Raw genomic sequence first — 15744 nt, forward strand, 5'->3', positions numbered from 1 at the left:
CAGGAAGGTCCCAGGGGGTGGTGATGGGCTAGTGATCATCATCTCCTCAGGACCTTTTCTTTGGGGTCCCTCAAGGCTCCATCTTCCCACCCCTAGCATTCAATGTATGCATGGGGATGCTGGACAAGACTGTGTGGAGACTTGGAATAAAGTGCCATCATTATGTTGACGATACCCAGCTCTACTTCTCCTTCTCATCTGAACCTGGCCCTACAGTCTCAGTCCTTTCCTGGTAGTTGGGGATTGGATGTGGGTGAAACAACTGAAATTGAATCCAGACAAACAGAGGTGATGGTGGTGTGCAGGCCACATGACCTGGGGAGGACTGGGACACCTATAACTGATAGGTTTCTGCCTCCCTTTGTCACTCAGGTTCATAGCTGTGGGGTGCTCCTGGATCCTCTGCTGCGACCTGGATCTTCAGGTGGCAGCAGTGGCTAGGAGTGCCTTTCACTAACTCTGAGAAGCTGTGACCATTTCTTTCAGATTCTAATCAGGACACCCCCATCCACACCTTCATAGCCTCAAGACAAAAAACCACATGGAGGCTGCAGCTAGTGCAGAATGGGTGGGTTGCCATAAGAATGTATCTCCAGCATGTCTGCAAGTCCCCAGTAGCTTTCTAAGCACAATTCAAGGTGCTAGTTTTGACCTATAAAGTCCTAAATGGCCAGAAATCCACATCTCTAAGGGACCATCTTTTTTCCTATGTCCCATCACAATCGCTAAGGTTAGCTGAGAGCAATCTCCTGCAAGTAGTATCTATACACCAAATATGCTTAATGAAAATGTATGAGATTGTTCTCTGCAATCGCTCTTCAGCTCTGGAACTCCCTCCCTCTTGAAGCCCATCAGAACCCAAGCCTTGACATCCTTCAAAAATGCTGCAAGACCTTTCTGTTTGAGCATGTATTTAAAAACCAAAACTAGGCCAAGATGTTGTTTAATGGGTCTCTATGTCATTTTGTTTTATTCTATTTTGTATAATTTATTCTAGTTGCCTGTTTACATTTCTGTTTCTCTTGCTGTAGGTCACCCTGAGTCTTTGTTGGGAAGGGCAGCATATAAATTGCATAAATAAATAAATAATCAGCTCAAACATTTAAAGCCAGATCCTATTCTACGTATTTGGTGTCTAAGCAGACTTAAAATACTAAGCATGATTATATTCCACCATGTTCAAGTCCCTGAAAGTCCACTGATACATCTATTATTGCAAAACACTATCCTCTTACCGTTAAAATGAATCAGAAAAAATGGTAAGGAGAAGGACACACTTACCTTTTTGCATTAATCATTTTTCAAGAACTCAGGCAGGGTGGAACAGGATCACGCTTAGGCATGTAAGTCTATTCACTTATCTAACAGGTGGAATAGAATCTTAAAGTGTAATTGTAAAATGGGTACTTTTAACAATTTTGTTAAGGAAAGGTAGATATTGTGGGGTTTAACAAATGTCTCAAACTGCATTTCCCTAAAATCACAAAAACAGGTCAAGAATTTAGTATTGCCCCGTAATTTAAATCCATCTCTTGAATATGTAAATCTTGTTTAAAAAATTGGTATTTTCCTTTACCCTTTCTTGTAAAGCCCATTTTTTGGGATATGACACTGGAATAAGCATTTTATTCTCCATTTTATCACTGGAATAAAGTCAAATAAAACGTATACACTTGAAATAATTATTTTTCAGTTTTCCTTTAGTACAATGTATTTGTCTTGTACCTATCCCAATGGCACTGAATCATGCTTTCTAATTCCCAGAACAACCAAGCTGCTTGGCAAATCTAGCCAATATGAACATTTCCCACTTTTCACATTATCATCAACATAAATTGGAGAATGTACTTGAATGTTGAATTACATGATCAGAGATGGCCTTTTATGGACCTCTTCAGACTTTCTGTCTTCAGGAATTTTTTTGAAACTCAAGTGCAATCTTCTGTGACCCAGTTGCCTGTAATGATGACTTGCTTAATACCATGAAACAGTGTCAGATCAGTCTCTTGCTGCAACTATTTCCTCTGCTAGAGAAATACTAGCCAAAAGGAGGATGACTGACACACAGACACAGGTTAACCTATGATTTGGTTTCGAGGTTTTATGAAAAGATGATTCTTAAGACACTGATCCAGAATTCATTTGCATATGCATATTACCTGATTCAATGAAAGCAGGGCATGTGTGAGGCTGGCACCATCCATCTCCAGGGAAGAGACACTTCAAAGTGTTCTTTCACTTGTACACACTAGACAGTATGTTGGAACTGTACTGTAGATATGGAAAAGTGGCTCACTACCCTCCTCAGAACAGGGAAGCTATGGCATTTGAATGTAACCTATTCAATGTTTTGTACAGCTAATGGGAGAAGCAAAAATATAACTCAAAAGGAATGGGTCTAAAATACACTGCAACCAATGTTTCTAGAGCTCCAAAATCATTGTCATAAGAAGGCAAAAACCTGTTAATCTAATCTCTGCCCACGAGGAGGATGAGCAAGCCAGTTCCAAACCTTGGCTATTTTAGTTAAAAAATTGAAAAAAAAACATGAACTCTACCCAATTAGGAATCTGAAGTCATTAACCATAAGCACATTTAAAGGGGTAAATGTGTGTGAATTCTCCTCCTAACAGAGTGGAATTAAAAGGCCATGATTCTGCAGAGAAAAGTGATCTTAAAGACACTGCGTAGACTGCATTTTGAAGCAGTCTCACTGTTTCTAAACTGATGGGTGAGCTACATTTATTAACCCTGGGCCTGATTCTAAAACATTTACTCACATTGAGCAGTACTTAATGACGAGTGGAACCTTTGAAATTAATAGAAGCTACAAGCATAGGCAACTGGTAGGAGGGATACAGGAGGGCAAGTGCCCCCCCCCTGCTCCCTGACAGGGCTGTCCCCTGCCGCTGACACCGGCGGCGGCTTCTCTGGGTGCTTGCCAGCCCTGTCCCCACTGCCAATGCCACTGGCAGTGGCTGCGGGTGCTTGCCAGCCCCATACCTGCCACCGCCACCGGCAGCTTCTGCAGATATTCACCAGCCTCGTCCATGCCACCGCCACAGGCTTTTGCAGGTACCCCCCCCAGACTCAGGAGCCCCGTCGCCCATGGCTACAAGAATGAGTAAGTAATATCGCTTAGTGGGTGCATCTACACATGCATTAACATGTTTTAATGTGCATTAAATCTAGTACCTCCATTGTGAGGTAGTATGACATTTGCACATTAGCTTGTCTTAATGCACATTAACTAAAGAGCATGGAGTGCCTTTACACGGGTGCAGAGGCTGCTATGATGTGCTGGAATTCCAGCGTACCAGAACAGACTTGATTAATGAAGTCTGCTGGAGCTTGTCAATTACGGCACTCCAGCAGCCTCCTGCATCTCGTGTATCAGCATCCCTGCCCTTAAAAATGGTGGCAGGGGGCATTTGAACTAAAGCTCACTCAATGAGCTTTAGTTCAAGTGCCTCCGTCACCATTTTTAAGGGCGGGGACACCAATACATGAGACACAGTGGCACTTTAATTAGAGTGGCTCTCGGAGCCACTCTAATTAACGTACCACCCCGCTCCCATCCCAGAGCCCACGTAAAAGTGCCCATGGTTTTTAAGTGATACTTAATGTGCATTAGCCTATTTTAATGTGCATTAACTAAACAGCATGGCTTTTTTAGTGACACTTTAATGCACATTAAAATAGACTAATGCACATTAAGGTGCACGTGTAGACACACCCAGTGAGTATTACTGAGGAACATCAGCTACTTGGTGTCAGTGATGACTACAGACTTGAGTCCTCTATGAATTTTTGGAATATCCTTTTGCAAAGTGGATAGATAATATAAGTGTTATTAAATGTTTGAAGCAGCAGTGAAGCAGTATCACTTTCCATGATTCTTGTTTCTATTTACTACAAGTTTCCAAACCTATTTGAAAAAGATTATGCAGGCATAACTGTTAAATTCATCTTGACACTTACTTTAAATGTGCAAAGTTTCACAGTCACTTTATAAACAAATCCTGTACATAGTGTTTATTTTTGTTTGCTGTTATAGGGTTTTTTCTAAATTAATTAATCTGGGGACAGTAGCAAGAGTCAAAGACATAAATCCTGCAAAGAAAAAGATATTGGAAGAAAAATACAAAATGGGGTGAGCCATGATACCTGGAGAAACGCATCTATTAAACTGTCAACTTTAACCTTAAAAAATAACTAGACATTCATTGTTGAAAAGTAACAGCAAAACAAAGAGTACATTAATATCTTTCACGGAACAAGGAGCAGGAGGGCCTGATAACATCCACAGTCTACCCACCAAGGACACACTTGCACCTCCAATCATCAACTTAAATACATGACAGTCAACAAGAATAAATATAACATGGATGTACACACTATGTATGAAAGTGTGCCGCAAGCAACATCTAGGAAGTGCAGGCATCCACTCTCCATTGACACCATTATACTAAGACATGATTATCCAAGAAAGAAAGATGCAAATAAAAATTGGTCATTATAAGATCTGCTGCTGATTTAAAAATTAAATTAAAGAGTATTTGTCTGAAAATGATTCACTGTGATTGAAGGCTTTTGCTTACCCCTTTCTGGAGTCCCCCATATGGGTTTGTTGGGAATTTCTGCAGCAGAAAAACAGAAGAGAAAAGGGATTTCTGACTCCTGGTTCAAAAAATAGTGGATCAAACGTCCTCTATCTGGGCAAAAGCTTAAGAAAAGCCCCAGAGGCTTGAATGGTCCCTATACCAAATCTGACTTTAGCTCTTCCTCACTCATCAGTTGCCTCCAAGAGAAATCCTACATTATTTAACAAACAGAAAAAGCCACAGAGGGAATGATTGGGGATGTAAATGAAAGGAGATTTCAATAAAATTGTAATTAATCTCAAACTGAAAAAAATCAACACGTGAGTTTAAGAATTCCCCACATTTAGGGGTCACTACTTTCTAATATTACTTATTTATTCAAAATTCTACCTGTCAAATGATATCCTATTCTGAAGGTCAACTGAAACATTTGCTTGCTTGTCCTTCATCTCTCTTATCTTTCCCGAACTCTTGCTCAGATTTCTTCAGAGAGAGTGTGGTTTTAAAGTAATTTCCTTCTTTGCATTTCTCAAATCCCAACTGGTTTGTGTTTTTTAAATCTCATGCTATGTAAGGAGGCCATGGCTTGATATAGGGAACTTTTCTTGATTTGGTAATCAAACTGCTGAAAACAAATACAAATCCAAAATAGAGAGTCCCAAGTCATTTCCTAGAGGAGGCAGCCCCAGTTACTTCAATCACATCAAAGACATCATGGCAGGTATGTTCACAAATTGCTGACAGTAAATGGGGAGCTGTTTATTGGTGAGAGTGGTAATGCAGCTAGGGGAGAGAAAATCCAAACTGGAGAGTGGCAGACAGTAGCTAAAACTGGCAAACTGTCCCTTGCAAATCATACTTGGTTTTCTTGTTTCCAGGAAACTCAGTACGTAACTTTAATAATTTTTCCCATGAAAAGAGGTGTTGTAGAAATCAGCAGTGATGATTCTTTTCCTTTTCTTATTACTGACCATCTAATAATATACTCATGCCATTTATAGTGAAGAAAAGGCTGGCCATGAAACAAGTTCAAATTACAGTGATTTTTAGTTAGGGGCATGAGAGCCCAGAAAAATCTAGGCTCCATATTCAGCCAGAACACCCCCTCCTTCTAACACTGCCAAAATGAACTTAGGGAGAAGTCATGGGCTAAAATCCTAAATGATAATTTAGAGAAATCTGGGGAACTGCAATTTTTTTTCTCTGACAGGTTTGTTTGCAGTCCATATCATAGGAAAGCAGAAGGTGCTGCAAAACTGACTTCTATAGAAAAAGAGTATAGTGTTTAAGGTATGAAAAATATAGCAATGGAAGCCATTTTTCAGTACATGTATGAACTAGATCCACAAAGAAAACTTAGGTGCCACAGCACTGAGTATGGCAGCATCAAACTAGGTTTTGGTCTGTGGTCCAATGAATACTTTCATATAAAATAGTGAAAAATACATTGGAACAGGTATTGACACCCAGCTATCCTCCTGCCCAAGTGAGCACCCTAGCCAGTATTTTAAGGTCATGATTGCTTGCTTTCTTTGGCATAATGAATGTTTCATTATTCCATACAGCATATAATAACTTCAACAGGAGCCATTAAGAGCATATCTACCTCAGAATAACTGGAAGCTTGGTGGGAAATGGGCACTTTCAGGCACTGAAACTAGGTCTTACACTTCCTGGGTAAACTATACACTAAACCAGGGCTGTCCAATAGGGAGCCTATGGGCCACCTGTGGCCCTTGGGCTCCCAGTCCAGGCTGCTGCTGGACTCTCCAGACTCCCTCTCTCTCCTCCAGATTCTGTTTTTTGCCTCCACCCCTGGGTGCTGTGCAGCATGTCCCACAAGCCTGAGAAAGCCCACAGTCAAAGGGTTCAAGGGGAGCTGGAGACCACACAGGGCACAGGAGGTCATCCTCCATGCAAGGGGAGGGCACACGATGCAGCAGGCGGGGCATGTGGCACAGTGTGCAGGGCATAAGAGGTGCTAGCATGATGCATGGGGGTGGCCACCATGTGGCATGGCAGGGGGTTGGCTTGTGCAGCATGCAGTCTGGAGGTGTGTGGCCCTTATGGCATTGCTGAGGGGCCTGCGACCCTTGGTCACCCAGAATTTGGAAAACCCTGCACTAAAATGTTGGGTAGAGGAAAGGTATTACAGCTCCCTGCTCCTCTTCCTGATGATGTTTATGCTTAACCTTTTCTAGTAGGTATGCTCTAGGAACCCCTATGGGATCAGACCCTGCTGGCAATATAGGCAGAGGAATGCCCAGTTTGGGGATCACTGTTCACCATTGCCAGGCCTAAGGCACTTGGGGCACGTTCAGAAGACCTGTGGGTAACCACAGAATTTAATGTTTAAAACTTAGGTTGATTGGGAGTTTGGAGGATCTAAATTCTTAGGCACCTAAAGTGGCAGATATTCTGTATGTATTTTTAACAATCCAATACTTAATTTCTTCTGGAACCAGAATGAAATTTAGAAAACGCTAAACTTGTACAAACTTTGCCAATTTCAAAATTCACCAGCTCTCAGAGTTTGAAGTGGGTTTATGTAGAATCTGATTTGCATTATACACACTTCAGATATAATCTGTTTTCATCCTGCATTTTCATGATTCGTTGCATATATGCTCCAAAAAATACATTGTACATATGTACATACATGTCTGTGTGTGAGAGAGAGTAACTATTTTTACAGCATTTAAGTTTAATTTGCATTCAACTGCTGCTCTTAGAATGATTTTCCAGGAGATCCAAACCTTCTTCACAGCTGAAGAAGAGACAAAATACAGGCAGCCTTTTTTTTTATTGAATTAATTTGATTTTTGTCTTTTGTGCTGCCAGCTATCAAAATTGTCAAATAAACCAGCTTTGATTCATAAATAATGGTTCCATTATATCTACTGTGCCACTGGTCAGAGTACCTGAAATTTTAATTCACTTGTTCAGCTAAATTTCATCCTCAGTTCATGGCCATAAAATTCTGTATTGACAAACTTTCAAACTAACTTTGACTCTGAGGTATCTAGTCAACATTTTTCTTCTGTGTGGATATTAGTTTATTGAATAAGTGGCATCTGTTTTCCTCCACATCCCTAGTGGAGTAGGTATTTCCTTTTGACAGCTTTGCACGATTTATGGGTTTGCATGCTCTGAAGAAAAATAGTACTAAGCAAAAAATCCCAATTCATTACCTCTTAGTACTTAATTAAGTCCATACACATTGCACACTATAGGTGAACCCTGAAATGACTATGACAGCCACTGAACAGCAAGTTATATTATCTTTGGAAGATAGAGAGACTTTTAATTATCTTGACCTCATTTTTCCGTCTATGATATTAATAAATTTTCCTCCTATTTTATTCCCTCCAACAGATCTACCAAACCATTCTGAAAACAAGATTATATTCTTAGCTATTTCTTCTTATCTGTACATTTAGGCACCGAATGTTTTTACAAATAGTGAAGTCAAGCAATGGCCATTATCGGCTTACTTCACACAGCTGCAGATGAATAATGTTGTACAGGCTTCTCCTAATAATGGCTTGGTTTTGGAAATGATAACAGGCTGATAAAAGCAGAAAGCAGTGCATCTGGCTATCAATAGATACAGAAATAAAGAGAGCCTGTGTTTTACCTGTCAGGGTTCTGCGTACACACATGCATCTGTAAGAGGATCCGCTGAGTGAAAGTCTTAAAGCATTGCCCACATTTCCAAAGATGCCAGTCACTGAACTCAGAATTTAGTTGGCTTGTTGAAGTTGGGCTTGCAAGAACTCGCTGGTTTTTTACACTGATCTGGTTAAATCCTGACTCGATGGACCCAGACTTATCCAGAAGAGAAAAATTTCTGCTGCATGGAGTCTGTGGAAATACTATGGATCGCTGTGGAGTGGCAGGGGGTAGTTTGCTACTTTTATTAAATGGCTGTAGGGTGTCTTGTCTGGACATGGCCTCCATTACCGTCGAAGGGACATTCACTGAGAGAAACAAACAAACAAACAAACAAGTAAATAAGAGCTTCTTTACTATTTTCTTAAAATGAATGCAGTTTGGAGGGAAGATAAAAAAATCAACATCTTTTCAGATAGAATCAAGCAGCATCATTTTAATAATGCATATACAATGCATATAGAGAGGTGAGGATGAATCAGTGATCTGAAGGGTCATGATGTGCAAACACTTATCCAAAGAGACATCTGAGAGTTGAAGAAGATTCAGAGTAGAGTAAGAGTGGTAAGAAGAAAGGAACTGAGGTCTGAGACAAAATTCTGCTGGTCTGACTCTGTATGAGAGCTGTATATTGCAGATACTATACAGTTACAGGGTGAACGATACACATGCACTTGCAGAGCTGCAGCGCTTCAGCCCCTCTGCTTCCTAACCCACAGAAGAACCCTCTTAGCTCTTGTGGTAACACTTCCCTTGCAGGTAGCCAGTAAAGGCCAAAAGCACCTCCTCACTCAGGCATGCAGCTCCAGTCCAGTATGGAACCAGTACAAAAATAAGTATTTTTATTGTGCATGAGTAAGGCTAGCAAGATTTAGTTCACTGTAAGACAGTGCAAAATGTAAACCTAATTACCCTTGTGCCTCAGTTCCCCACCTATGAAATGGGGATAAAAGTGTCGGGATGATAAATTAATTAAGCATTATGAGACACTCCACTATTTTGATAACCAGTTAAATATAATTATTCTCATGAAGAAATAAAATAGTTTATATTCAGCTTAGCATTTGGAGGCAGTGTGGTATATAAGGAAGGAAATTTACATGCATAAAAGACTAATGAGCCTCATTCCCTGAGCAATGCCCAAACAATACATTGAATGAGGCAGGAGCTAGTGGAAAACATAGTTCAGGAATCATCTATTTAAAGGCTATACCATAATTCACAAAATTAAGATCACCTGGACACCTTAAATTCTGGTGTTTCCTAATTTTTGAGTGCTTGATTTTTGCAGTCTAATATTATTTAAATATAGGGTGTTTTGTGTTTTATGCCTGTGCACACATGTGGCTCCCTTGGGAGCCCATCTGAAATGGGCTCCCAAGGGAGGTGGTGCTCTCCCCAACCTGGGGGTCTTCAAGAGGAGGTTAGATAGGCATCTGGCTGGGGTCACACTTTCCTGCCTATGCAGGGGGTCGGACTCGATGATCTATTGAGGTCCCTTCCGACCCTAACATCTATGAATCTATGAATCTATGTGTGTGCATGTAAGTGAGTGAATTACAGATCTTAGCAGATCATTCAGCTGCTGCTTTATCTTAGTGAGTGATTTTGACTAATTTCTGATTAATTGCTGTAGGGTTTAAATTGCAACAGTAAGCTGTAGCTTTCCATTGTTATTCAAGATGAAATAAAAAAAATACAAACCCATTTTGATAAGATACTATAAATAAAATCAGTTTTTACAAATTTTTATTTTAATAGTTCCTCAACCAGGAAAAAAGGGTAATGTAAGGTATTTAATTGATATGTAGCTATGCTCTCTCTCTCTCTTGCTCAGCATTATGGCATCCCAGAGCTTCTTTTAGAAGTAGTTATACTCATTTGGCTGGGCATTGCAGTACAGTTTTAAAGACATAAAAAATATTTTAGGTGTATCTATAAGATATGAAGAAGAAGCAGTGGTCTGTGTATTTATATTGTCTTAATGGTAACAGGAAAATCAAATTACATTTTTTAAAAGTTGCAAATACAGAACTCATCCAAGGAATCAGATCAGGAAATTAAGGAACTGAGGAATCACATCACAGTTCATCCCAGGGGAAATTCACCTTTGTGCAAAAGGCCAGTAGAAACTCTATTTTGAGGGTTTAAGTGGCACTTAAAGTTGTGCATGGTCCTTATGTTGGCTCTGTGCCCAGAGAAAAAATTCACCCTTTTCGTCAGTCTCCCTAACTTGTAGAGGCAAATCTTCAATTTCTCTTGCAACAAAACAGTGAGTGACAATACACAGAGATTTAACTGTGTTGCACCATTTTTAAATAAGGATCTTGCAAGTTACAACTTACAAAAGTGAAAACAATATTTTTGTATTGCCACTGGACAGCTTGATATTTATCACTGAATGTTACTGCCAGTAACTTAATTTCTTTTAAACTCTTCTCAAGCTCAACAGATTTGAAAACTCATGATGAAAAAGGATGTTTATTTTTGACAGTTTAATCCCCAATATCTTGCTGTTTTATTGCTTTGCGGTTCAGTATTTAAGTTGCTAAGAGATACAAGTTCATCTCAGTATAGCAGTTCAAGTATCCAAGTATTTGACTGAAAAAATATATCTTATATATAGCTGATTATGCGTTGGCAGCCACAGGGTCACTTTCAGCCAAACAAAGTCAATCAAGCATCTATTATTGGTTTCTTCCACCACATACACACACACAGCTGTCAAAATGGAAAAGAAGTCTCCAATGCAAGTTTAAAGGAGGGAGTCCCATACATAAACAGACCAGTTGTGTGAGTCCCTGAGCCCTCCTAATTCTCACTAAATATGAGGGCATAAACAGCATGCAGGATTGGGTCCATATTAAAAATGGTATTTTTATTTTGCTTTTCACAATAAAATAAAAATAAAATATTGAAAGAAAGGTAGGACAGGAATAAATGGAGATAGGGATGATCACAACAAGATGGAAGTACTATCATCATAATAAGTTAGTTATAATTATCTTTTATTTAAAGGATCTCGCATTTTCTCCGACTACAAAAACGTCATCTTTTTGGTTAGTCAGATAAGGCCTCAATCAGCACATCCAATGCTAATACAATTATGAAACAGTTGCAGTGGCCTCAAATGACATTATAATATCCTTTTGGCTATACAGGATTATAGGAAAGTAAGTCTCGAAAGAATCTCACAAGGTCAGCCAGTCCGGCCCCCTGCTCAAGACAGATTTGTCCTAGCCAAGTATCTGGCCAACTTGCTCTTGAAAATTTCCAAGGATGAAGATTCCACCACTTTGCTAGGGAGCCTGTTCCACAGCCTGACTATCCCTAGAGTCAGAAAGTTCCTCCAACCTAAACTTCCTCTGCTGCAGCTTGAGGCCATTGTTTCTAGTCCTGTTCCCTATGGCCACAGAGAAAAATCCATCTCCATCCTCTCTATAATTGCCTGTCAGGTATTTGAAAACTGTTATCAAATCCCACTCAGTCTTTTCTTCTCCAGACTAGGGGACCCTAGTTCTTTCAGGCCTTCTTCATAAGTCTTGCTTCCCAGGCCCCTAATCATTTACGTCGTTCTGCACTGGACTCAGTGCTGAATAGACTAGAAGAATCACTCCCCTTGATTTGCAAGTGACACTCCTGTTAGTACACACCAGTATGCTGTTGGCTTTTTTCTGCAATAAGAGCATGTTGTTCAGCGTACTGTGTACCATAACCTACAGGTCCTTCTCTGCAGTATTGCAGCCATAGACAGGGAGTTGTATGATAGGACCGATAACTAGGGGAAGAGTTGAGGGAGTAAATTAAGGATGAACAAATAAGTTAACATCTAAAGAGGAATTTAACATATTACAAAGTGGTGGAAGGCAGAAAGGCAAGCTGCTATGGAGACACCCATCATTTAGTTCCACAGCCCTGAAGTAAAGTACATGAGTAATTTTACTCATGACACATTTCCACTGAAGTCACAAACCTTAAATATTGTCAGTTTTTGGGCCGTATATTGTACTCAACAAACTATTTAAATAAAGATCCAGAGCGCACTTCATATGTTCTAAGAAAGCCCAGAAATAAAGTTGGAAGATTAAGTGAAACAAGAATTTGAGATACAAAGAAACAAAATAAAGTACTTACAGTTTTCATCCTGTGCAATGCACTGTAAAGGGATTCCAAAGAAAGACGTGTAGCTGTCATTGTACCACACCAACAGCTCAGTGCCCCTGGGGATATCTATACAGGCCCTGTAGAATATATTTGACCTAGTCATAACAAACAGAAAGATAGCCTAGTTTAAGAACGTGTAGGGGTCTGCTTGCCATCTGCATTAGTACGGTGGAATTCCACCTACTTAAAAGTATTTCTGCAGGATATCCCAAATGAATTGATGATTGTAAATGTGAATCCATCATCACTGCAGGATTAATTTAGGTTTTAATACTTGCTGTTAGCAACACAGATGAAGAATTTCTTTAATGTACAAAATAATTCTTAACATGACAGTGTTCCTCTAAAACTGAAATATATCAGTTGAGAGATTCTTGGTTGAACACGGTGAACATTTGGTCTAGTGCAGTCCAAAAAGAAGAGCTTGTAATACAAAGTGCTACTGAAGACATCTTTCTTCATATGGAACATGAGGACTAGATTGACGGCCCTTCAGTAAGTATGAATTACTGTTACGGATAAATTCCATCCTATGGGAAAACATTTTTTATTTTCCTAAGCCACACATCCAAGAGTTCCCCAATTTATGAAAAAAGCTTAGTGTTTTGCAAACTAGAGGCTTAACCCCAATCTCATGTTGAGGGAAACAGCTCAAGGGTAATTCAACTGAAGTTAACAGAGTTACACAGATGTAAAGGAAAGCCAGTGTGAAATCAAGATCAGGCATCTATGAATGAAATAAAAAGCCTATCAGTTTGTAGTGGCTTTTCCCTTAAGCCTGGTACAGTAACAGTAAAACACCCTTCTATGAGATGGATAGAAATTCAATACATACAAGAAGAGTGTTCCACTCTGGCTGAAAGATTACACACCAAAATGATACAGTCAAGGTACCAAGAAATGACCATTTTTTATAACAGCTTGTGTAAGGCAGAAAAATATCTATAGACTGAAAAAAAATGTTAGACCTCAACTGGTTTTCTCAGTGAAGAATTGCTACAAATATTAGCCTGAAGTTCAAGATAAAAGTGTTTAGGGTTGGTAGGCCTTAAATTTAGCCTTTCTGTAAAGAATTGGCTGTAGCAGTGCAATTTGTTCCTTGTATAACACTGCAGACATAAGGAGAATCCTTTACCACATTTTTCATGGCAGTGAGATATGCACTTGTCAACATATTTTGTCACCGCAAAGTGGCTCTTGGCAACAGGATCATAAAGATCAATAAAAAAGTGCAGATTCTCAATATTTTACTAGCAGCTGCAAAAATTTCATTTATCTTGTTATTTTCCTCGCTTACTGCCACCCTGTCTCAGGAGGGCACTGCTAGCTAAGCAAAATGTTTTTCCCAACATTCTATGAATATCTGACAAAAACTCTAGCTTTTGCATCTCTTTGTCGCTCCTTCTCCGTTCCACTTTCTCTCTCTGTCTCCCTCTTTCATTCTCCCTCTCTTTCCAAAGCTGTACATTTTATTAATTTTTTCCACTATTACATAAAAATCAAAATTGGAACTGTGTTATAAATCACCAGCTTCTCTTAACTCGAGAAAAATTGAGTCTACTTTGTACTTCACCCTTGTAACATTTCATCTCTCAGTTTGGCTTCCCTTAACATAAACACAGCGGCCCAGCAAATGAATGTGCTAAAACCAAATGACACACTTTGCCGCTGAAAGAGCAGAACTGTTTTTGAGCAATGGGTGGTCTGTGAGGCTTGGAGTAGGCTGAAAAAAATGTGTAAGTGTATACCGTTCCTTACAAGCATACAGAGCTTCCAAAACTTGCAGAAATCTCTGCATGCTGAAGTACATCAAAGGGATTTTTCCCTTTTCGGATAATATTTCCTTTGCTGACATGTATTTAGTATTGTGGTTGGATGACTCATAAAGATAGTTTCATGGCGTCCCAACGCAGTTGAAGCAGAACACATGCCAACAAACATTATTGTCAGCCTCAAAATAAAAACAAAACGTTCAGCTAAGGGTCAATCAATCAAGAGTGCTTTGAAGAAAATTCCATTTAGATATTACAAATCATAACAGAATGAATTTAAACCAGCTGACTTTCTGTGAGGAGGACGTCCATGTACAATAAAAATTAGGCTGGTTTTTCAGTGTCCAACTTTTCTATTTTCTTACACTTGGATGTAGTCACTGGTGATGGATGCCAGTTTTTTAAATTGTGTTTTTGTAGTTCATTTTATAAAGATCTGAAGTAATCAAAAACAGATCAACAGAGGGAACTCTAAGTAAAAGCTCCATCATGAAAGGAGAGTTGTAAAATCCACTTAATATTGACAGATGTATAATGACTTTCTTATACCCATATTTTGTTTAAGTTTTTGTGTGTGTGTGTGTGTGTGTGTGTGTGTACGTACACGTACACACTACATAGACTTACATACACAACTATAGTTTTCTTACTGGTTCACAAACTACCTGGATTACCAGCTAAAGTACAATGTGAGAGTTTTTGCAGTACAACAGTCTTTCCTCACTTTTTTTGTGGATTGTCTATTTAAACTCTCAGACAAAAAATTTAGCAAAAATATTAACTATTTAGGAGTATATTAAAAGATTTGTAATATATTGCAAATCACCATCATATATCCTTCTTTGTTCTTTCTTGAATGCTTACATTATTTAGATCAGTGGTCACCAACCACCGGTAGGTCTCGGAGCCTCTTGCAGTAGATCTTAGAGCCTCTTGGAGTCAATCTGAGGCTGGGGTGGCGGGCTGAGTGCCCACATGCATGCATATGTGTGCCCCGACCCAGCAGGTCAGTCCGTGGGAAAGGGAAGGAGGCTAGATCAAGGCCCCCACGGTGAGGGACAGTGCTGCAGAGGCAGGAGCAGGAGTAAGTTGAGTAGGGCCCTGGTGGGGTGGGACTTACCTGCTGGGGAGGCATGCCCCCAAATTATTTTTTCTCCCTCTGCCTCAGTCTGCTCCCTGCCTCCTTCCCCATAGACTTACCTGGTAGGCAGAGGGATGGGGGGTGGCGACAACGCACAGTAGATCTTGGGTTGCTTTTAAATGCCAAAGGTGATCTCCCACTTAAAATGGTTGGAGACCACTGATTTAGATAATTGTCCAGAAACAAAGAATGTTAAAACATTTAACTGGACCCTGTTACTGTTATTAAACTGAACTCCTAGGGACAACATCAGACTTTGTACATCTGTCATTTTATTTTGATTTTACATGTTTGTTAAAAAGTTTAGAACATTATAAATAAGTTTAAGATTTGTCACTAAAAAAAGATAACCCCAAATAAACAGCCAAAGACAGGAGCACTCAGTTTGGTT

The 15744-nt window shown here is 39.6% G+C and overlaps 1 protein-coding gene across 1 annotated transcript in view; it reads right to left on the reverse strand.

Annotated features, from left to right (window-relative positions):
* Positions 1-15744, reverse strand: part of PRDM6 (PR/SET domain 6) — a 100280-nt gene that overhangs the window by 15971 nt on the left and 68565 nt on the right. Inside the window, exons 4-6 of the mRNA XM_025210472.1 lie at positions 12411-12535; positions 8242-8584; positions 4602-4640 (exon numbers count right to left, since the gene is read on the reverse strand). Coding sequence (XP_025066257.1) covers positions 4602-4640; positions 8242-8584; positions 12411-12535 — 507 coding nt within the window. The remainder of the gene's footprint in view (positions 1-4601; positions 4641-8241; positions 8585-12410; positions 12536-15744) is intronic.

Source organism: Alligator sinensis, unplaced genomic scaffold, assembly GCF_000455745.1.
Source record: "Alligator sinensis unplaced genomic scaffold, ASM45574v1 scaffold1451_1, whole genome shotgun sequence".
Lineage (NCBI taxonomy): Eukaryota > Metazoa > Chordata > Crocodylia > Alligatoridae > Alligator > Alligator sinensis.